The sequence below is a fragment of the Melanotaenia boesemani genome, chromosome 5 (assembly GCF_017639745.1).
Source record: "Melanotaenia boesemani isolate fMelBoe1 chromosome 5, fMelBoe1.pri, whole genome shotgun sequence".
In the NCBI taxonomy this organism is placed as follows: Eukaryota; Metazoa; Chordata; class Actinopteri; order Atheriniformes; family Melanotaeniidae; genus Melanotaenia; species Melanotaenia boesemani.
Genome location: NC_055686.1, coordinates 33,311,521 through 33,336,108, shown reverse-complemented (window position 1 = coordinate 33,336,108; position 24,588 = coordinate 33,311,521). Strand labels below are relative to the sequence as shown.

Genomic DNA, 24,588 nt, shown 5'->3' with positions numbered 1-24,588 from the left:
TTTTCTCCTGTTTCTGCCTGAATTTTGCATGTTTATCTCTTCAAATAAGGGATCTAGCAAGACTAAAGGCAGCTGAAGCTGTAGTTCTACTGTTACCCCATGTAGATGAATATGGCTGTTGAAAATAAACACATCTAATATGTTTTGCATGACTCAATCAGCAATAAGTCTTTGAAATTTAAGCTGGATACACAGGGAACTGATGCAGTTATTGTCTAAAGCATAAAATGGGAATAACAATATTCATGGGATTGTGTGCATCATGCACTTGTTCTTTGTTTTGTCTTAAATGTAGCCATATCTGCACATTCTGCTCAAATCTGTGAAATTTGATCAAATGGAGAAATAGTAGAGAATTTTTTATGGTTCTAAGACCACAATAAGTCCAGTTACTGAGCAAAATTTTCAATTTACATTAATATCATACCTTATCATCACCAATACTTGCTTCTATGTAGACATATTCAGGCATGAGCATTCTTATTTTTTGAATATAATTTTTGGGGGTATTTCAAAGTTTCATATTACTGGATATTTGCTGTGTTATGCCTCTGCAAATAAAATTAATTAACTCTTTGATATTGTCTGGAAACATATCTTAACAGTCTTTGTTCCTTTGTAATCGTTAAATGCTTTTTAAATTTTATAAGCTGCAATATCACTAAAACTCTCCATCTGGGATCCGTATCTACATCATTGAAGACAAGCATTTGCATTGATCAATTCTGAAGGAAGCATATGCAAAATATGCTTAATTTCTCAATGCTTTAATCAACCACCCTCCATCAGTTTTTAGACAGTTCTTAACAGAGCCGTGGCAAAATAGATGCAAGTGTATGCTTGTGATTGTCTGAAAGATTGTATAGTCACACATGAAGGCAACATTACACACTTTCATGTTTTCATTCTCCCACTATATGATGAAACACTGTATTCAGAGTCCTTTTCTTTGCCTCTGTTGGACTTTGATCAGTCACCATCTTTCACTCTCCATTTTCTCCATACTTGTCTTCATCTCCCTGCCATCTCATTTTAAATCCTCCCTTTTTGTGCTAGCAGTATCAAGTCCTCCATTATCTCCTTTTCATATCCCTGTGTATCAGTTCAGTTTTACCTTAAAAGATATCTGGTTTAGAAGTCAGTACATGTGGCAGTTCTGTGCTCTTGAATTGATGATGGCTTTAGCTGAACCTTGTCAGGGATGGCCCACTTTTAGCTGAATCATTTCCAGTACATTTGTGTACAATAGATTTTAAATACTCTAAATATAGTATATTCACTTATTTATTCTCTGATTCTTAATGTACATACTGGGTGATTAGAAAGTGCATCTTTCTCAGTGGCTGATTTTAATATGTATTTACAGTTACATTATTCACTGCCAAAGGAAAAAAATGCATTTGACATAAGATTTGTGGGAGAAATAGAGTGCAGTAACAACCAAGACAACACTACGTGGCAGCAGTATGCTGAACAGTCTGCCACAACATAAAAACTATAATGCACTAATGCAGCAGTCAACTATGTTATCTCTAACATGCTAGTTAAAAAAAAATATGTGGGTTTAGTTAGCTGCCATTTTAGGTATAATCCTTTAATTGCAGTCAGCCGATCCATACCAATAGCCAGATTATCCATGCTTATAGTCATCTAAAGCAGTTTCTATCCAGTAGGTCACCAGATGACGGAAGATAGTTGTTAGCTTTTCTAATGCTAATACATAATAAATAACCAATAACTGATAAAATGGGTAGCTATATTAGACCCAGGAAATACTGCGCTGCTAGATTGAGTAATCACCTTCTCAATCACCACCACAAGCTGCTCAGTAACTGATGTTGGCTAATCATTGTTCAGATAAGTAACTAACATGTGGATAGATATAGCCTCCTGCTGCAAGCATGTGGTCACTGCTGGAGGTTAATAGTCTTAATTTAGGACTTTGTACTGTGCAACATTATGATATCCAATTTACCCAGATACTTCGCCTTGATTAGGGAGGTTCATTTGACAGTGCCTGATGGATAGGCCTTTATATAAATATAAATACATAAATATGCTGTCCCGCAAATGATCTACAATCTAGTCCTCCAAGCCGGACAAACGTCGAAACGTAGAAGAAGAACCATAGCAACAACCGGCAAAAAACAAAGAAGAAGAAACTTACTAACAATGGGAAAACACAACATACAGCATGGAAGAGGACATACAGGATGAGGGAATGATGGTGATCTTGGGACTATTGTTAACAGAAAAAGCCAGAACAGGAAAAAAAAAAAAAAACAGACTGGAGATGGCGTGAACACAGATTTTATTTACTTCCTTGTTTCCCAGCCAGCTCGCTCTCTGATTAGCTACATTCCGTACCACGTCACCATTCACGCACTCAGAATGCATGAGTCGTCAACATTCCTCAGAAATCGGCATTGAAATATTAAACATGTTCAATGTTCCCAATTGTCGGCTACGACCCGTTGTGGAGTGGATTATCGGGACAAATCGGCTCGTAACACACCACAGACCAAATAATGATTGGACAGGGAAATCTCACAATGATTGGCCGTTTGCCGTCCGAGGTTGAGAAAAGGAAAGTCGGGACTACGTAAAACAGCCCAAAAATCATTGTTTTAGTACAGGCCTTGGGGGACGCATCTGCAATGCCTCTTTAAATGGACCAAAATATGGATGTAAAGGAGGATGGCCGGATGACCGGAAGGCTCCATATCCGTCTTTAGCGTAGAGCATATATGGTCCCTTAAGCGGACCAAACAGCTCCAGTGTGAATGCAGCCTCACTGTATTTTGTCGTGGTCAAAGACAGAGGCTGTGGTGGTCCTTGTCTGCTGAAAACTGCTCTAGGGGCATTGGTTTATGCAAAACACTGAGAAGCAAAAAAAAAGAAAAAAATAATGCAGAAGAAAAAAAAAAAAAACAGATTTAAATGCCCATTTCCTGATTTTGGTTTATTTTTACAGAAACAGCTTTACTTTGCTTTAGTAATTGTATTTTTGCTATTTGAATTTTGTTTTTGTTCATTTCTTTTGTATTGTTATTCTTTAAAAATTAAATAGAAATAACTATTTGCGGGCTAAGTTCTACTTAACTAACACAACTGACACCAGTTACATCACAGTCCTACCGTGAAGAGCAATCCAAGTCAATTTTCAACAATTCTTACATAAGAGCTGTTCTGAAGTGCTGCTTTTAACCTCTCTCACTTTCTTTTTTTTTATTTTTTATCATATGGCTCTCTTATCTGACTGCTCTCCCATGAGAGGCTGTCTATATTATATCACTAAGTTACTGTTCTCTTGTCTGGCCTTTACATGAGCACGAATGGATAAAATAATAGCTTTTAAGGATGTTAAAGTAATAATAAGAGAGTGTAGCTCTGGATTAAGGAGTGAAGGTAGACAGGAGCCATTTTTGTTATTGTTTTGTAAGCCAGAAGCAGAGCTTTGAATTTGATGTGTGCTACAAATGGAAGCCAGTGAAGAGTGATTAGCAGCAGAGTGATGAGCTCTTTTGGGCTGGTTGAAGACCAGACGTGCTGCTGCATTCTGAATCATCTGCAGATGTTTAACTGAGCAAGCAGATAGGCCTGCCAGTAAGGAGTTGCAGTAGTCAATGCGTGAAATGACCAGAGACTGAACCAAAATCCGTCAGGTAGCGTCTGATCCTCCTGATATTGTAGAGAGCCAATCAGCAAGATCAGGCAACCGAGGCAACATGGTCCTTAAAGGTCTGCTGGCTGTCTACCATGACACTAAGATTCCTGGCAGAAGACATTGGCACAGGTGTGATAGAGTCGAGCTGCACGTTTATCTGAGGAGGTAAGGAAGGATTGGCTGGACAGACAATAAGCTCAGTCTTGGACAGATTTAGCTGAAGGTGGTGATCCTTCATCAAAGCAGAGATATCAGAAAGGCATGCTGATATTTGTATTGAGACAGTTGTGCCGTGAAGTGGGAAGGAAAGGGAAACCTGAGTGTCATCTGCATAACAGTGTTGGAGAAGCCATGAGAGCAAATGACTGCACCGAGTGAGGGGGTATATAGTGAAAAGAGAAGAGGGCCAAGCACCGAGCCCTGAGGCACCCCTGTTGTCAACCCATGCGATCTGAACGCTCCCCCTCTCTAAGTTACTCTGAAGGATCTTCCTGTGAGGTAGGACATGAATCACGAGAGGACAGATCCTGAGATGCCAAGCTCAGAGAGTGTGGAGAGGAGGATATGATGGTTGGCCATGTCAAAGACAGCGGACAGGTCCAGCAGTACGATGTGAGAAACCAGTGCTGTGATGCAGCTAAACATCACAGGTTAAATAACAGCTTTGTCATTTATTATTTGTTAACATTAGCTTTTTGTTTCCACGTAATGGTCTGTTAATTTTCGTAGACAATCTTCTCTAGCCGGGTTGCTGTGCCAATTTCTTTAGCTTCCAGAAAAACAGGAAACACGTGGGGACAATACAAATGTGAGTCATGTAAAAACTTAGTAATTTGATGTTAAAGGAACAAAGGCTAGCTAAGATGGAATGCTGCTGAAAATGCTAATGATGACAGGTGTGACAGGGGTCATGCTGTGATCCTCAACTGTGCTGATGACAGTGCACATCAAGACAAATTATTGGCACAGTGTCATGGCACCTCCCATGCTAGAGGTTTTATCTGTGATGTAGGGTGGAGTCAGGTGCCGTTTGGAATTGAGATGATACATGCCAGCCAGGTGTGACATAGGAGAGGACTGGCAGAAAGTGGAAAAAGCCAGGTGTGACGAGGACTCCTCTGTCCTCTCCACAACCCTGTGTCTAATAAATGAACAGGCAGGTAGACGCCATGAGGGTAAGTCCAATTCTGATGGAGGGGATCCGGTATTCCGGTTTGAGTTCCGGGGATGACCGTCTCTGAAGACCGAGAAGTGGACCTATGAGGGAAGTGATTTGTACACCACAGGTAGGCCATATCACCTTAATTCAGCAGATGGGTTTTCTGGGTGTATTGTAGCCAATGTACAGCACAGAGCTGTGGATGCACCTAGACCGGTAACAGAGTTAAGGTAAAATTACTTGCAGGGTTGGTTGGTGTGTTGGCAGCAGCATGGATAAACTCAACATCTCTACTCAGACAGGAGCAGCTCAGACCATCTAAAACTTTGCAAATTTATGTGTCAGAGAACAAGCTGGAGAAACTGCTTGAGACATTCATGCTGTCTGATGCGTATTGCTAATCGAATTATTCTGCACATGATTTGTTCAGTTATTATCATGCAGATAGTTTCCGGCTCTGCTTTGGCAGATCTTCATTACATGTCGTTCTCCCTCTCTGTCACTCTGATTCCTACACCAGGTGCAATGTGAAGCAGTGTTATGGAGGAAATTGAATTCAGTCATGTTGTAATTCACCCTGTACAGACGCATACCTTCTTCTTTTTTTCTTGCCAATAACATCAGATTACACACAAAGCCTCAATTCTACTCTAGGTTCACCGTTTGTGCACACATCAATATGAGCTAACAAGTCTCAGGGGAACAGTGAAATGTGGTTATCTTAACTAAATGAATACAAATGATAATCACCAACATCACAATAAGTGTCTTTAAGCCATCTTGAAAATGAATGGTAATGTCAGCATGTCCTTTTCCTTTTACAACTCATCTGCCTGATTAGTTCTAAAAACACTGAAAATGGGAAGAAGAAAAATCTCTGAATGAGCATGCTGACATAGAATATATTAAAGCCTTCAAAAAGCCATGTTTTATCACAGTGCAGGGAGACTATACCAACCCTGACAAATAAGTGTGATGGTCTCAACTTAATGAACATAGCTTCTTGCCTTCATAGATTTGTCATAAAAGAGACTACTGAAAAACCTCTTGACACTTAAGAGGATGTCTTCAAAGTTTCATTGAACCAGCTCATGCTGGCCAATAAACAAGCTGTATGTTATAACACCTCCACACAGGTTTGAGAACTCACCTGGGGGGTGGGGATCCCCTTTGCATAGATATTTCACATTACTTGGCTCGCTCTTTTCTGTATATTTTTTTCCTGTAATATTTGAATTGGTTGTCTTCAGATCTGAACGATTCTTTTCTTATGACTGCCTGAGGCTTTCGAGAACCAAAGAGATGGAGACCAAAAGTATTCTACCCAGTCACTGTAGTGTTAACATTTCATTCACACAGAATGCAGTGTAAAGGGAGTACAGAAACATAAGCGAAACTGCTCTTGTAGTTTGGTTTTCTTGTCCACACCAACGTAAAAGTTTAGTCATGCTTTGCTTCACCATTCACACTGGAATGCTTTACTGTGAAAAAAAGAAATTCCACATAAAAGAGATATATAATTTACATAAATCTGATTAGAAAGCTTCCATGACAAATATCCTGTTGACAGAACTTATAAACTTCCAGAGTAATGCTGTATTGCCGCCTAAATACACTTGTTGTACCCGAGTAGAAAATGTTGTGGTATTTATCTAATAATTATTCAGCAGCTGTATTAGCTTCTGTAAATCCATAAATGAGTCACACAGCACTGGAGTGTCTGTGTGGCACACAGATAAATATCTGCTGCAGGAAAAGGCTAGCGTCAGTGTATGCACCAAACTGCAATGAGCAACATAATTCCTATGTTTACAAGTACAAGTTAAGCTCAAATTCAATAAATTGGCCCACTTGTTTCATTGACTGCAAGATTCAGATGACAGCATCCACATTTCTTCACATGATCAGCACTGACAGAGCAACCCAACAGAGTTTGTTCAAATCAAACTAAACTTGTCAAGTGTGAAGACACCCTTAAATGTATGTGCATCAAAAGAGAGTAGCTAGACTTCAATGCTTTCTGTCTATCCTGACAAAGTGATAATGATAATATCATACTACATGGATAGAATTCTCTACAAGGGTGATGAAGAAGAGCAACAGCAAAGCAGCTTTTAGCTGCCTGGGATTCTTTGTCATTTACTGGCTCAAGGACACATCAGCTTAGGGTACACGTGGTAAACAAAGTGATCCCACATGCACTCTCTCAAGTAAACAGAGGATGACTTTAGACTATCTCTGACCTGATCTAGCTGTTTTATGAGTGTTGCAGCACATTTTCCACATAGATTTGGGTACTGAAAGATACTTTCTTGGTAATGATGGTTGGTTCTGGCATTCATCAAAGGCAGCACATGCAGTACAACATGTGCTTCAGCATTTCCACTTCAGCTCAAATGTAAGAGTTCCTTTTCAAACACTATCACGTACCATCTAATGCAAGGCTACTTAATGCAGCCCTACGAGGGCCACAGCCCAGCAGGTTCTCAATGTATTCCTACTCCAACACACTTGACTCACATAAATCATTGTGCAGAACTTTACAGGCTGTTGAATCCAGTTAATTTGAGCCAGGTGTGTTGGAGCATGGACACAATGAAACAATGGATTGCAGTCGTTGTAGGACTGAATTGAGCAGCCCTGATTTAATGCATTATGTATTATATAACAAAGGCCACCAGCATCATCTTGCTTGTTATATTGCCAGGGTGCACTACGTGGTATGGAAAAAAAAAAAAAACCTCAGGCCTTTGCTGAGGAATCTTCTTTAGTTTGCTTGACTTATTTTCCTACAGTTTAGACCAGTGGTGTTAAATTCCGGTCCTCGAAGGCCACTATTCTGCAGGTTATTGTTGTTTCCCTGCTGCAACAGATCTGATTCAAATCAAATGGATCCAACAGCTTCTTGTCAACTTCTTCAGCCCATTAATTTCAGGATGTTGTTTATGCACACACACACACACACACACACACACACACACACATATATATATATATATATATATATATATTTATACACACACACAGTGGTCCCTCGTTAATTGCAGGAGTTACGTTCTAAAAATAACACGTAATAGGCGAAATCTGCAAAGTAGTCAGCTTTATTTATTTTTTACAATTATTTTAGATGTTTTAAGACTGTAAAACCCCTCACTACACACTTTATACACTTTTCTTAGACAGACATTAACATTTTCACACTTTTTTCTCTTGTTTAAACACCGTCAAAGTTCAAACCTTTTTAGAAAAATAAGTCCAGTATTATAGAATCAAACTGCAGGACGCAGAACACAATGCGCTGTAAAAAAAAAAAAAAGGTTTTTAAAATACCCATTAAAGGAAGTTGAATTTAATTAAAAGATGCAATAATTTTACATTTATTTCATGTGTCAGGGTAGATGTGATTGAAAGGAAAGAAAGTTTCTAACTTTGAGACTTAGATAATTGTTTCATGGGGTATAGACACTAACAACAGAGGGTGGTCTCAAGAAAGAATCTCTAACAGCTTGAACCTCTAAGTTATTAATGGACAATGGTTAGCCTGTTGTGATAATTTTCTGACATTTTTTGTAAAACAAAAGAAATAAAAAATAAATACTGACAATAACCTGGTACTATGCATATGTGAATCTAAAAGTTGGAACTGAACCTTGGACAGCAGATTTCACAGCCACTGTATGTGCATTATCGTTTTGCCTTCTCTCCAGCATGGAGGAATTCCTTTTCTGCTTTGTTACAAGGTAAATAACAGAGTTAGTGATTAGTTTTACTGGGTTTGTCCAGACATTGACGTCAGCCATAAAAAGAAGAAAACAAGGCTGTGGGAGTATTAAAAAGTAATCATAACTTTGTTTCCTCCAAAAACCCAGTCTTTCCTCACTTCCATCTCTACACCCAAAACTGTCCTCCATTTTGTGTGAATTTGTCGAAAAATGAAATGTATCTAATGTCACCTCTCTCCAGTTTTGCACAAGTGTACCTCATTAGCAGGCACCTTCAAAAGAAAGTGACATGGTATGCTGTATCACCCCCCACCCCTGTTCCATTTCTTCAAGATAAAGAAAAAAAAAATAGGCTTCATCTACTGATGCTGACGGCCTTCATTTCCCATCACAATATTCAATGTTCACAGTAACATCTTTGACATTGTCTAATTCTCTCGATACTAAAACAGGTTGACTTTCAGATTTCACTGCTTCACTTATAATAATTTAGTCGTAACTGCTGAAGACAAATGATGAAGTCTCCTAACCTATTATGCTATGATATTAATTAGTAAAAGATGTAACAGGATCCAGTGGGGGGTATATATTCTCATTGGCTTTAATAGGTTAACATTATCTAATTAACTGTAAGCGTCCTTGGTTGAAGGTGCAACAGTATGTGCAGGACTAATTAATTAATGATCAGTATATTCTTGTTTTATCAAGTGTGTCAACTCCTACAACTTGCACAAACAATTGAGTTCTATCAGCTTCTGTCCACCCCCAGTGGTGACACTGATGCAAGTGTTTCACAAAATAAAAACCTGTCATATAATCCCTGTTGATTTCACTGAAGCAGATGCTGCTAATTGCTCTTGCAAACTCTCGTGAGCAGGCTGCTTGTAGCTATTTTGATCATTCATATAATGTATTGCACTAATACAGAAATCACATATAAGTATAAGTGAAATACTGTAAGTGTTCTCTGCAGCCAAACAAGACATACTCTCCAAACAAGGTTCAGGCGAGATCTGCAAAATGACGATTTTCACATAGTTTGAAATTGGGGGCTTTAATGCACAGTGAGTCCACTGCAGTGGTGATTAATTAATTTAGCAGGGAACTGTACATGATGGAATAAACCCCAATATTTTAAGGAATTGGGAAAATGAATTATCTTTATAAAAAAATGTTAAAATTTTTTGGGAAGCTATGGACTTTGTTAGTTCTTTTACCCAGACACAGTTCTGGTTCCGGCTCTGGTGTCAGAACATTTCTGCTTGCTCATTAACCGGCCAATATTCACACCAATTTTTAACCAGAAACAAAGTGGGCAGAGTTTACTCTGCGGTAGTAAACATAAACAGCTTGGAGATTTGGCCATGGATGTCACGAGGTTCTATTATAACTTAATAATTCCCCAAAGTAAACAATATATTCAAATGGCAAATTTTATAAGATGTTAAAATATCAACAGAGCTCACAGGTCAGCTAGCAAAATTTAAATTGGTTTCCAGGCATCACAATACTGCTTCTTTAGTTGTAACTGCAGCTGTCCAACAACTCCAAAGATAGACATGTAACACCACACTCAAGTCTTTATTACTGTTGCAGTATTGTTTCTTAATTTCTGAAGGATTTTAATACATTGAAAAAAGTGTGAACTTTCACAGTCAGCATTGGTCTGGCTTCAGTTTTGTTGCCTTCTCTTTTTTTTTTATTTTACTTTATTGAAGCTAATACACCGCTCTAGAATTCAGGCAAATCCATCCTTTTGCCCCCTGATAGTGTCAGAGTTTGCTTTTAAAACTACTGTTTTTTGGTGCCAGATGAAAACCGACTTTTCAGGTTCCAAACCAACTTCTTTTTCGGTCTCAACGTGGCAGCCAGTTCAAAATTAGGTTTAAGAACCTGGGTGAGCAAGTTTCTGCAACATTTTATAGTATATGTTTACATATACTGTTCTGTCCAACCTTTGTCATCTTCAAAAATCCAAATTACACTTGGACCTCATTCTGTTTAATAGAATTAAAAAGAACTTAGTTTCAAAAATGACAAACCAGGAGATTAAAAGCATGAGCTTAGTGTGTTTTTTGTTTTTTCCCGCTGTTAAATGTTTTATATTGCCTGCCACATCTGTGAACTCTGCAAAGTGCGTCTCATACAGCAATGTTCACCATGGTTAACGCGGCTCAACAGACCCCTATGATGAGCCTGATCAGTGGATCCAGGTTTCCCTTGCCCAGACGTGGGTAACCGGGGACCCCTCTGGAGTCAGGCCTGAACGTAGGGGTGGATGAGATCCACCTGGAGGCGAGTTCTCAGTGAAAGGGTGACATGTGGACTTGGTACCAGGACACTCTAGGCCGCAGCTCGATGTAGTCATATCATTGGACTTGCGGCCGCTTGTCTTGGACACTCGGGTGAAGAGAGGGGCAGAGCTGTCAACTGATCACCACCTGGTGGTGAGTTGGCTCAGATGGTGGGGGAGGATGCCAGTCAGGCCTGGCAGACCCAAGCGTGTTGCGAGGGCCTACTGGGAACATCATCTGGCAGGGTGCCAGGAGAGGATGAGATCCAACTGGAGTTTCTTAAGGCTCTGGATGCTGTAGGGCTGTTTTGGCTGACACGCCTCTGCAGCATCGTTTGGACATCAGGGACAATTCCTCCTAGTCTGGCAGACTGGGGTTGTGGTCCCTCTCTTCAAAAAGGCAGCCCGGAGGGTGTGCTCCAGCTGCAGGGGGATCACACTCCTCAGCCTCCCTGGTATGATCAATTCAGGGGTGCTGGAGAGGAGGGTCCGTCGAGTAGTCGAACCTCGGATTGAGGAGGAGCAATGTGGTTTTCAGCCCGGTTGTGTAACAGTGGGCCAGCTTTGCACCCTCTTCAAGGTCTTGGAGGGGATAAGGGAGTTCACCCAACCTGTCTACATGTGCTTTGTGGACATGGATAATGTGTTCAACCGTGTCCCCCGGGGGCTCCTGTGGGGGTGCTCCGGGAGTATGGCGTGCCGGACCCCCTTCTACGAGCTGTTCGGTCCCTGTACAACTGGTGCCAGGACTTGGTTTGAATTGTAGGCAGTAAATCAGATTAGTTTTCAGTGAGGGTTGGACTCCTTCACGGCTTTGTCACCGATTCTGTTCATAAGTTTTATGGACAGAATTTCAAGGCCAAGGCCCGAGGTGTTGAGGAGATCCAGTTTGGTGGCCTCAGGATTGGGTCTCTGCTCTTTGTGAATAATGTGGTTTTGTCGGCTTCACTGGGCCATGATCTCCAGCTCTTGCTGGAGCGATTCACGGTCAAGTATGAAGTGGCCAAGATGATGGTACTCAGCCAGAAAATAGTGAAGTGCTTTAACTGGATTGAGAATGAGGTCCTGCCCCAAGTGGAGGAGTTCAAGCATCTCGGGTCTTGTTAATTAGTGTGGGAAGGATGGAGCGAGAGATCGACAGGTGCATAGGTGTATTGTCTGCGGTGATGTGGACTCCACATCGGTCTGTTGTGGTGAAGAAAGAGCTGAGCCAAAAGGCAAAGCTCTCGATTTACCGGTCGATCTATGTTCCTACCCTCAGCTACGGTCACCAGCTGTGGGTAATGCCTAAAAGAATGAGATCGCGAATAGAAGCGGCCGAAATGAGTTTTCTTCGCAGGGTGGCCGGGCTCTCCCTAGGAGATAGGGTGAGAAGCTCAATGATCTGGGAGGGGCTCAGAGTAGAGCCGCTGCTCCTCTGCATCGAGAGGAGACAGATGAGGTGGCTCGGGTATCTGGTCAGGATGCCTCCTGGATGCCTCTCTGGTGAGGTGTTCTGGGCACATCCTACTGGGATGAAGCCCTGGGGAAGACCCAGGACATGCTGGAACGAGTACAACTCTCAGCTGGCCTGGGAATGCCTCGGGATCTCCCGGACGAGCTGGTAAATGTGGCCAGGGAGAGGTGAGTCTAGATGTCCCTGCTTAGGCAGCTGCCCCTGCGACCCGACCAGTGGTAGAAAATGAATGGATGGACGGATTAGCTTTGTAGAGAAATTTTAAAATAGTTAGGGGATGATCTAGCCATCTTTAAGTTATGCTGCCATAACCTTCTGCTGACATCCCTTGATGAACTGAACACTTTCTTTCTTTTCCATCTCTGTGCTCTTATCTTCCATGCATACATTTATGACATTAATGACATCATTAACTTGTATTTCTCCTCTTTTCGCTCAGCACATCTGCCTGTTAATCCCTCTTTCCTGTGCTCTACAACCAAATCGGTTGAGGAAGATGGCTGCCCTCCCTGAGCCAGCTTCTGCTGGAGGTTTTCCTTCCTGTCAAAAAGGAGTTTTTACCTTTCCAAAGTGAAAATCTGTTGGTTTCCTAAGGCTATTATTTTTTATTAATTTCCTTGCATGAATACAGATTGGATCACATTGAATTGGTTTGAATTGATTTTGTCTGTAAAGTGCCTTTAGATTACTTTGTTTTTAATTGGTGTTATAAAAATAATGCTGAATTGAAATGAATTGGAACAACATTTTGAAAACTGAACAGCTAAAATCAAGACATAAATTCAGAGGAAAAATTAGACAAAGACTGTTTTAGTAAGTATAAAAGCAATCAGGTCATAAAAGAAATTCAGAATAAACAAGAAGGAGGGTCAAACATGCATAGCAGGGCTTTTCAACTCCAGTTTTAATCCAAAAATAAAATGTGTTATCCTAAAATATCTGTTATTATTATGTGTATGCCTTATATTTGATATTATGTTGATGTTTTTTTTTTTTTATTTATTTATTTTTTTAATCACTTTCACTAGTAGTATTTCAAACTTTCAAATGACATTTCTGTATTATCACATTTTTTTTCTCTCAAGAATGTATCTGGATATTTGATTAAATCATTTTAAAATTTATTGTGCTGTAGAGCAAAAAAAAAAAAAAAAAAAAAACAGGCTCTTCCAGTACGGGGATATGGTAATTACTTGCTTCTACTGTGTTGCAGTGTTTTCAAGTGAAATGGGAGAGCCACATTCCCTGTATGGTATGTTTAAAACGCCTTGCATTCACTAACACGACCACTCAGTACTATCCTCGGGGGCACTGTGTTTGCTGTTCCCCCACCACGCTTTAGTTGACAGAAAGGGATGCCTTGAAGATTTTGTGCCTGTCCAAAAACAAAGAGCAGGAAGACAGAGAGCACAAAACCCATTTTTTCCCCATTTTTTCTGCGCAATTACACAGATAAAGCTTGGAGAATTGGGTTTCTCTTTCTTTGAAATCCAGGTTGAAATGGTGTTAAAAGGGAGCAAAGAGATTGGAAAAAATGGCTTATTGTTGCCATTCCTTTTGTTTGATTTGCAAAGCTTTGTGTATGACTGCAAAACACTGAAAAGTACACACAGCAAAAGACTGTGTATTTGAGTGTGTGCAAAACTAAAAGGGGGGAACAACTGTGCTATTGAGTTTTGTAGTATGCATTTATGTATTTGTCAAGAGACCTCTTCCACCACTTTTGGACCTGATGCTTTGCTCTGGTGTTTACAGTGTTTTAGCTGCACATGATATGTTGGCAGCAGGGTTGTCATGGTTGAAACACAGAGAATGTCTGAATGCCCAATTAGACAAGGGAATTGAGACGAAAGACATTCTCTTCTTCCCTCTGAGGTCCTCTGAAGCTAGATTTACAATTCTTTCCACTAACATTGAGAAGCCTCAATCTCCTTCCCCTGCAGGCATGTGCAGCTCAGCCAAAGAATAAGAAAGCCTGGAAATAAGGAAGTATTAGACACAGGAGCTCACAGGTTAATAACACATGGACAGTACTACTGAGCTACATTAGCCATACATTTTAGATTGCACATTGAAGAGCTCCTGTTTCCAGTTGTGAAAAAAAGCATCCAGTGGAGCATCTATAAAAGCTATTGTTGCTTCGTAGTTGTACAGCTAAAGAATTATGTCAGTGCACAGCTAGTTAATAGCATTTTACAAGAAGGATTTACAACTGTCTAATCCAGAACAGCAGTTGTATAAAACCATGGTGCTTGTTTCAGTTATGTGAAGACATGGAGTTTGTCTGCTTTAATATCAGCTGAGGGCATGTATATCTTCAGCTTAATAAACATGTCTCTTTGAGTTTGGATTATTTAACCCTTTAACGACTGACTCAAGAAAAAAATGTTTTGTTTTGTTGTTTTTTTTAATCTAAGGTCTTTATTTGGCCTGTTTAACTAAAAGTAAAAAAAAAAAAAATAATTACCCTTTTTTTGTATCTTTACCATTTATTACTATATGTTTAAATTATTGTAGTACAACAGGTATCCGCCAGGGGGCAGAAGACAAGTGTTACTATGTGTACAACAGGATTTTGAGCCAAGTTTTTACCATAAAGTGATGCAAAAGGTCTCAGAAACTGTATGTATAAAATATGATACATGTGGCATTATAGAGTTAATGATGCATCTGTCTCATGTCTGATTTGATGGAGAGAAGTCAATGCCACACAACAAGTTCTACTGCCTGAGAAAAAGGTAATTCTCCTTTATTTGAGTAGGTTAATCTGCACATAGAATATTAACACAAACTACTAAACCTTCAAAACCCAGGGTTTCCTACTGAGGATTTTCTGATGAAAAAGAAATTAAAAAGACTTCTAAAAGATCTACTGACATCTGATATATATTTGGCCGGAATTTTGCATAGAAGTGAAAGTTGTGGCAATGTTTAAATATGATACATTATTTGGCACGTTAAACACAATATGATGATTAATAGCTTACATAATAAAAGTACAATTTTTTTAGTTAAGCAATAATACTAGGCACTAAACTGCCTGGGCTGAAGATATCGAGGACTAAGTGCTCAGTGGGCTGTTAAATCCAGACTCTATGTTATGGTAGTTTCCGACCCCTCCACTGACTCTGCAGCCCCTGTTGCTTTTTACAAAGAGCAAAGAAAGAAAGAAAAAAAACATTAAAGACCAGAGTAAGCTGGTCAATTCCAGGCTTTAGTTTGCTCTTTTGATTCCTTGCAGCTTTCAACGAGCTGAGGCGCTCACCCTGGCATCTGACTTATAGACAGCAACCCTCAAACAGTGCCAATTCTGGATACAACTCAAGTGATATTGAGGCAAAACATCCAGAGGTAATCTTTAAAAGAACTCCATGACTGTACAGCCCATCCTCCGTTATTTACTGTATACATCCTTCCTCCACCAAGGTATGCCTTGCTCTTTACCTTGTTTTAGATTACAGAGTGACACTTTGGCTTTAAAGAAGGACCTGACAACCTGAGATACCTATAAACACTTGCAAGCTGTGTAATCACAGCTATTATTTCAAAATTATTCCAGCGGCAGGGCACTGTAAGGCTGACGAGATGCTTTTTGTCTAAGTCACAAAGGGAGATATGATTGATTTTGAATTAATGTATAAGTCCTTAAATTATATATATATATATATATATAGTTGTTTCCTGTAAAATGATTAAGTTTCCTGGAAGTTTCAGCAGTACAGAAAGGAATATGAATGAATTACCTTTGAGGTCCAGGTTGCGGGCTCCATTGGAGTGCTGAGTGACGGTGCGTGAGTCAATCTTGAGAGTATGTACATTGTTGGCATCCCGGGACACCACCACGTTGTGCCACTGGTTGTCATTGAGCGGCTTGTCTGAGTTGCCCTTCATCAGTGACGGGCCGTTGCCGAGATCAAAGACATAGTGGACGTACCTGTGAAGTTGGCATTTTTGGTAATTAATAACAGAGATTGTCAATTAAAGTGATGGTTGGTTACAGTCACAAGCATTTCTTCACAAATCACGATTTTTAAGAAAGAATTTAAAAGAATATGTAAATATAGGCAGATAAACGTGTACATATAGAAAGCTATTTTCCTATCAATGCCCCAGATTGCCAATGGGCAGAGGAGGTGGCATAGTTCTCTGGCTTGGACATATATAGCTGTCTTTTGTGTTTTGGATTAAGACTATTGTGACTGTTTTGTCTAAGGTACATTTATATTCTGCCTTGATAACTCTTATGTTGCCTATTGTGTTTGTGGGGGAGAACAATCACAGGCTTTGTGTGCTGTAATGGTGCTAAAAACAGAGAACACAAAGGAAAAGTAAGACAAGACACACAAAAACAGAGCAGCTTGTAAGAATATACGCAGTTCACAGACAAAACCAATTTGTTTTTGGATATATGTATAAAAACACACAGACACACACGTATTAGGGAGGTTTAATGTGTTAATTAAGTTAATTAATTAATGAAATATGAAAAAATAACATATTAAAAGAGTTACCTCATTTAATCACATTTTGCATTCCAAACAACACAAAATGTTTCTCAGTGCACGATTTTCAGTACACCAATTAAATTGATGGACGCTTCAGAGCTCGGCTAAATCTGTGTTGCCAATTTAACTAATTTGGCTCCATATTTAGTGAAATTTCAGACCCACCTGCTGACTCTATATCAAAGAAGCAACTAGAAACAAATCTGTGTCTTTCTGGCTTTATTGGAGACTTTTGTATATATACATGTGTATATACATATATATATATATATATATATATATATATATATATATATATATATATATATAAGTATAAAATACTTAGCAGTTCAATGGGTTATGCTAACAATTACAATTAAGCAGTCATTATTTGCCAACCATACTCCAAACTTAACATGCGTGAGGAAATTATTATTTGGTGGAATACTTCTTTGTTGTAGCAATGCTTTTTGGTAATAAATCTTATATAGCTGAAAGGCCATATGTTGGATGTGCAGCAGAAATGAGTTCAGTGTCTGCCTATGACAGTTGAAGGGTCAAAGTGTGATACGGTAACAGCTTTTGGTGGAGGAAGTGATGGTGTGGGAAAACAAGGCTTGTCGTCACTGGAGGCAATCTCAGTGCAGAGTTATATCAAGATAAGATTCTGTAACCAGTGGCAATCCCATATTTATTCATATATATTGGTCGGAACCCTGTCCTTGAAGATAAAACTGGTTTCTAGAGAGGAGGGTTTCTCAGACACTACCTCCAGATTTTGGGAGTGAAGAGGAGGGAACAGCCTTTCTGCAGTCCTGACATCAACCCCATAGGATCAGCCTGGTCGTGTTGTTTGTGCCAGAGTGACCAACACAACCACATTGTCTGACTTGTGACAGTTGCTGATTGAAGAATGGGATGCCATTCCACAGCATTTTGCGACCAAGCTGGTGAGGAACATAAGAAGAAGGTGCAAGGATATTGTGGCTGTGCATGGCTCTTCTGCATGCTGCTGAAACTAGAATTTGTTTCTTCTTACAGTCCAATTAACACCACCAAACAAGAGTCAACAGCAGAATAAACTGTTGGGCATGGGCAGAAAAGTTTTTTGCAAGACATACTCAACTCTGTTGCTCATCCCACAAATGCATCTTCCTTACTAATGTGGCTCCATTTAAAAGGGAAATAAACAGGCTTTCCAATGATTTATTACCAAGAACCATTGTTACAACAAAGAAATAATCCACTTAACACTAATTTTCTCATTTTCTGTGTTAAGTTTAAGTTTGTGCAACTAGGAACTGAGCTTTTAAAACAATCATTTGGGTTACAACTGCTGATATACACTAAATAAACTAAATTCAGCTTTCTCTGACTCATTGCAGCATTGCATGATTCACTGATCACTGATGAAAAAAGAATAACTGGGTTTGGTTTGATGTTGCTGCAAGAACACATACTGCTTTAACACAGTGGTAGGCTGCTGTGAAAACTGGGATGACTTTATAACACTAATCCAAAGACAATGCTCATAAAATCAATTGACTTAGAAATATTATATCCTTTTTTTCTCTCCTTTGTCCTTTGATGCCAATAAAGGCAAAAAAGGCAAGGAACAAATCAAAAAGAGCTAAAGCAAGAGCATTTAGTGTGTTAGTAGACAAGTATTTCAACTTAATTTTTTCAACTGTTTAACAGAAAAGAAACTCACCCCTTCACTAGCTCCACAACTATAAAGTCGCTCCCGTCGCCAGAGTTGAAGAGCATCAGACCATCAGGTGTGGTGGTTTTAAACTGAAAGAAGAGGTGCATAGAGGCGTAAGCTTGTAATGTGGCCAGCGCCAAGTAACTGCCTTTCGTTCGAAACGTCACCGGATCTGCAATGATATGGCGCATGCCGAAGCGTGCGTTCAGCTCGCAGTATGAGATGTCCCCGTTTTTGCACTGGTCGAGGTACGGCACGCCGTTGAAGTTCAGGCTCTGGAGATGGCCAATGAAGTTTGAGGGCACCACGGAGATGAAGCGCCTCTCCGTCATTATGCCTGTCTCGATGTTGTGGAACTCAAGCCGTGTGTGGGCACCAGTCATCTGGCCTAAAAACAAAGAATAATATGGAACATTACAAAAATTTAAAGTTTTTAAACTAACTGCTCAGTACTTGGAGCAGTCCATCCTTGAACTAAGTTTGGGTTTAACAGTGCCACACTGTAGGTGTTGTTTTCAAGTTTAATTTTTTTTATCATGTTAGTCATGTTACTTACTGCACTGTTGGCACTGGATATAGGGTTCGTGGTTATTATGCATTGATTCATTTAATGATGGATGTAATTCCCACAAAGCATAATGCAGAAAATCTTTTGTTTGTGATCCACATTCCAGAGTTTACACTCACCATCCACTACATCAGTTCAATTGCTTGGTAACACCCATAGCTAATTAGCTAGTCATTAATTAGCTCTGGCAACTCTGGCACCAACTCAGTCTATTTAGCTACATGGACATGGTCAAGACAATGTGCTGAAGTTCAAACTGACCATCAGAATGAGGAAGGGGGTACAAGTGATTAAACATTGTATGGTTGTTGGTGCCAGGTAGACTGATCTGAGTATTTAAAAAAATGCTGATCTATTGGGATTTCCCTGCATTGACTTATGGGGTTTTGCTATGGTTTTATTTCTCTTCCTTAAGCCTGGTACACACATAACAATTTTTAGGCTGTTTTTGTCCCAATTTTGCCTCTTCCGGATGGTAAACGCTCGATCATCGTGAGATTTCCCTGTCCAATTATCATTAGGTCTGTGGTGTGTTACAAGCCGATTTGTTCCAATAATCTGCTTCGAAATGGGTCATAGCCGACAATTGGGAACATTGAACATGTTTAATATTTCAGAGCCAATTTCTGAGGAACGCTAATGACTCGTGCATTGTGACTGAGTGGATGCTGACGTAGTACAGAATGTAGCCAATCAGAGAGCTAGCTGGCTGGGAAACAAGGAAGGATATAAAGTCCGTGTTCACGCCGTCTCCAGTCTTGTTTTTTTTCAGTTCTGGCTTTTTCTATTAACAATAATCCCGAGACCACCATCATTCCCTCATCCTATATATATCATCTTCCATGCTGGGTGTTGTGTTTTCCAATTGTTACTATGTTTCTTCTTCGTTTTTTGCCAGTTGTTGCTATGGTTCTTCTTCTATGTTTCAATGTTTGTCAGTCTCGGAGGACTAGATTGTAGATCAGTTGCGGGAGAGCATCTTTATGTGTGTGTTGTTCTGTGATTACATTTTTGGAGCACACCACACCCAATACAATCAAAACAGATTTTTTTATCTTCAGGTGTGAGGTCTCGGCCAGAAAAAAAACCTCATAAGATTAAAAAAAATCATTATGTGTGTACCAGGCCTTAGTTATTGTTCTCTTTGAGTTGTGTTTTGTTTTTGTTGTCCCTTTTTTGTAGTTACACCCTTGTACGTTCTGCTCTCCTTACTTCCTTTTAAAGTGCACACCTGGTTTCACTTTGCTGATTATTCCACCTGCTCATCATTTAGCTTCTTCTCCTCCACAGTGTATAAATCAGAGGTCCCCAACCCTGGTCCTCAAGACCCACTATCCTGCAGGTCTTAGATGTATCATTGCTGCAACACACCTGATTCAAATTAAATGGTTCTCTGACAAGCTCTGCACAAGTCTGCTAATGACCCATTAATTTGAATGCGGCGTGTTGCAACAAAGAGACATTTAAGACCTTCAGGATAGTGGGTCTTGAGGACCAGGGTTGGGGACCACTGGTATAAATCGCCATTGGTTTATTTTGTCCTCTGCCAGATAATTGTTGTGTTTCCCCGGTTTTGTCTTTGGAAGGCCATCATGCCAAGAAGCCATGGATGTAAGGACCCAAGTGCAGAGTTAAGAAGCGAGAGGCAGACCACTGTAGGTAGGTAAAAGGTTTTAATAAAATTCTAACATACAACAAAAAAAAAAAAAAGACTATGAAACATGGAAAACAGATTATAAACTAAACGTTGCATGAACACATCTAAGGGTAACAATGGACTGGCAGAGAATAAATTAAACCAAGAGGTATATATACATGGGTAAGGACTAATTAGGAACAGGTGAAGTGATCGAGCAAATCAGACCAGGTGAACTATTGAGCAAGAAACCGAAGGCAACACAGAACACACAAGGAACTACAAAAATAAAACAGGAAACAGAACAAAACATGACAAAAATCCAAGACCATGAATCATGATAATGACAGATCAGTTCTATTCATTAAAAACCTAATTCCTGCACCCGTCTGCCTCCTGCCTCTTTCGGTCTGCTTTTGGGTCCTCATAATCCACACTGTGACATTTCATACACAACCATCTTTAGGGTTGACAGAGATTGGTCTTGAAAACACAAAATCTCCATTCAATGGCAGTTGTTTGGATGTCTTGTTGATGCTGGAGCTCAGAGGAGATTTGGCTTGTTAGAGATAATAGAAAGAGAAAAGAAACAACCAATCTGTGCAGAATACACAGAATAATATCACTAAGTGCACAATTTATCCATCCAAGTAGATGGGCTACAACAGCAGAAGACCTCATCGGGTGCCACTCCTGTCAGCTAAGAACAGGAAACTGAGGCTACAATTCACACAGACTCACCAAAGCTGGACAATAGAAGATGGGAAAACGTTTGGCCTGATGAGTCTCTATTTCAGCTCTACGTTCAGATGGTAGGCTCAGAATTTAATGAAAACATCATGAAAGCATGGATCTTTCCTGCATTGTATCAGCTCTTCAGGCTGCTGGTGGTGTAATTATTTGGTGGAATATTCTCTTCTGCTGGCTACTTCCAGCAGGTCAATGCACCATGCCACAAAGCTTAAATCATCTCCAAATGCTTTCTTGAATAAGACAATGAGTGCACTGGACTCCAGCGGCCTCAACAGTCACCAGATCTCAGTCCAGTAGAGCAGCTTTGGGATGTGGTGAAAAAGGAGATTCTCATCATGGATGAGCAGCAGACAAACCTGATGTTATCATGTCAATATGGAACAAATTCCCTGAAGAATGTTTTCAATACCTTGCTGAATCTATCCCACTAAGAAATAGGGCAGCTCTGAATAAAAAGGGGGTCCAATCAGAACTAGCAAGGTGGACCTCTAAGCAGTGAGTGAGTGTGTATTATTCACGGGGTAGATGTGGAAGAATTATCCCGGCAAGCTTCTTTTAAACCTTGGCCAGCCTTGAGGGCATCTCCTCATGTTCCTTTTATAAGAACCAGTTTTTGGATCAGTCAGGACTTTACTGGGTCTTTCTTTGCTTGTAACCTCAGCATGCCTACTTGTTTTTCACTCACACACTTTCTCACCTCCTTCACATTTTTTCTTTTGCCTTGCCATCCTTCTCTGCCTGGGGCATCAGAACTGAGAGAGCCTGTGACTCCAGCTCATCGCTTGACCTTTCATTCTTCTGCTGTTTTCTTAGCAAGCGGCAGCATCCATTCCTCTACATTTTTTTCATAGCTGATAACTCACAGAAGTGTATATACATAAAAATATCTTCATGTATTCTAAGTTGCATTAATTTCATTCTTTCAACCTTTTTGTGTAAAATCTGTGCTGACTTGCTGGGGTTTTCTATCATTAGCAGCTTTTTTTAAAAGAAAACAAAGTGTGAATAAACATGAAGTGTGCATGAGGTTGTGATGGCAAAATAGTGTTAATATTTATTCACTGATCTGTGATTAAATAAATCATTCAAATGTTCATAATATTCTGACATTTACTAAAGATCATGTTCAGTTCCTTTTGTTTTGTCTCAGAAAAAGCTGCTTTATAAAAACTGTGTGTGCCAATCACAACCAACCTTCCACTGTGACGTTATCCACAGACAGCTGCAGGCTCTTGCCTCTCCGCACAACTTTCACTGCGTGCCACTCGTTGTCATTCAGCTTCTGCCCCGCAAACAGCGTTTCGGGTCCTTTGCCTGTGGTGGGAGGAATTTAAATCACAAACAGCACAGTGGAAATGATGTGTGCGCCTACCCAAACACTTCCACCTCAACACACTCACGCAGTTTGTGTTTGCCCACAGCAGGTGACATCAAGAAAACCTTCATGTTTGCAAAAGATATTCACACTGAAACACACACTTAAACCAGACAAAATGGAAAACATAATGTCCTCAAAATCTCAGCAGGACAAAGAAGACACTCTTGAAAGTTAATCAGAGCAAGAGGCAAAGATGACCAGAGATGCTGTTTTTTCTTTTACAAAGGATTTTAATAACTTAGTTCAACAAACAGAAAACAGCATAAGTTGGGGATCTGATGGGCAAGACCAGACGGCTTAACTACTTTCCCTCAATAACTCCCTCATTTTACTTCTGTATTCCCAATTCCCTCAGCTTCTGCTCTCCTCTCATGTGTCGGAGCTGCCGCTGAAGGAGACAGTTCAATGCGATAGCATATGGTGTTGCAGAGATGCTTATTAGAGAAATATTTACATAAGCAGGGAACGGGCTATTTATATCCTGCAAAATGACAAAGCCTCACTGCATCAAATTGGAGAAGAAAAAAAAACTAAACTATTAGCAGGAGGGAGTGACAATGCCAGAAACAGCAGATTATGACTAAGAAGGGAGTCATGAATCCATCTCAAATGTATGAGGATGAGCTGGTGTGACTCATGGATAAGGTCAAGGCAGTGGCTGGTGCTAGGGAACAGCTGTGCCCAGAGTTTGCTTACAGATTCAAAATAGAAAAATAAGAGTGGGGAAGTAAGGAATATGTCAGCATTAGGTAAAAAATTCCTGAACTCATGGATTCAGAAGCTGACATGAAGGCACACTGGTAGTGGACGTATGGAGCGGCATATGCGACAAAGGTAATGAGTGATGAGAGGAGGATTTTGGCAATGCTAGTAAGCCAGAGGATGCCAATCACTAGCTTTAAACCTCTTTTTGTACTAAAGAGCTGCTGGGTGTAGCAATGGCCTTTGGAGTTGCTAAATAAAGACATAGTACTGAAACATATTGGCTTTCTAGAATCAATTTTACTAATGATTAGTTTACTACAGGTGCAATCTTTGTAACCAGACTTCAATATCAGGGTCGGGCACTCTTTCCAGACTGGTTTGGTGACCTCAGTGTATTATACTAGCTACTTGACTCTATGATATAGCAGAGCTATGCAATATATAATTGTCTCCTGTCCAGTTGTGTGCAAAATTATTTAGTCCAGAGGGAAAAGACAAACATTCCATCAATTTATGGCTCCGCCTGGCAAGAACACACACGGTCCGCAGGAGAATTGTTTTCCTGTTTACTCCTGTTACCTTTTTTATTATAGAGCTTTTTCATGGGCCTTTTGTCTTCAGCCACATGAAATTGGATAGAGAGACTTTTGATCACATCATGTGTGAAGTAAATACAGGAGGAACTGACTGCTATCCTGCTACACAGAGAGCAAGAGTGAATGGGGGATGTCAGCAGAAAGGTTAAAGATGAGCTTAGCCACACAGGGGTGAAATATGAAATGAAAGAAAATGAAAAAAAAAAAAAAGAGTGAAAAGATGGCTAAAGAAAATTTGGTAATTCAGACAATCAGCAGAACTGGTTGACTGATGGAAGATGGAAAAATGCAGAACAGGTCAAATGAAAGAGAATGGCTCCCCCTTAAAGGAGTTCATGTAATATGTATTTGGCTTGGCTGCAGCAGGCCACAGGAGAGCAGAGGGGTGGGGGTGGGGGGCACTGCTGCCCAAATGACCTGAGCCATGTGGACATTTTACTGACATCACTTGCAGGAAACAGGCAAG

At 40.0% G+C, this 24,588-nt stretch overlaps 1 protein-coding gene and 1 long non-coding RNA gene across 6 annotated transcripts in view; one reads left to right on the top strand and one right to left on the bottom strand.

Annotated features, from left to right (window-relative positions):
• The window catches only part of nrxn2b (neurexin 2b), an 815,055-nt gene that overhangs the window by 345,456 nt on the left and 445,011 nt on the right, over positions 1-24,588 (bottom strand). For all 5 annotated transcript variants that reach the window (XM_041985417.1, XM_041985422.1, XM_041985421.1 and 2 more), the window contains 3 exons: positions 22,638-22,757; positions 18,493-18,874; positions 16,041-16,231 (listed from right to left, as the gene is read on the bottom strand). In XM_041985417.1, the coding sequence (XP_041841351.1) occupies positions 16,041-16,231; positions 18,493-18,874; positions 22,638-22,757 (693 nt within the window). The remainder of the gene's footprint in view (positions 1-16,040; positions 16,232-18,492; positions 18,875-22,637; positions 22,758-24,588) is intronic.
• Positions 3,720-21,743, top strand: LOC121639929. The gene is made up of 3 exons (XR_006010275.1): positions 3,720-3,867; positions 20,547-20,553; positions 21,733-21,743. It is a non-coding gene; the product is annotated as an uncharacterized LOC121639929 (long non-coding RNA).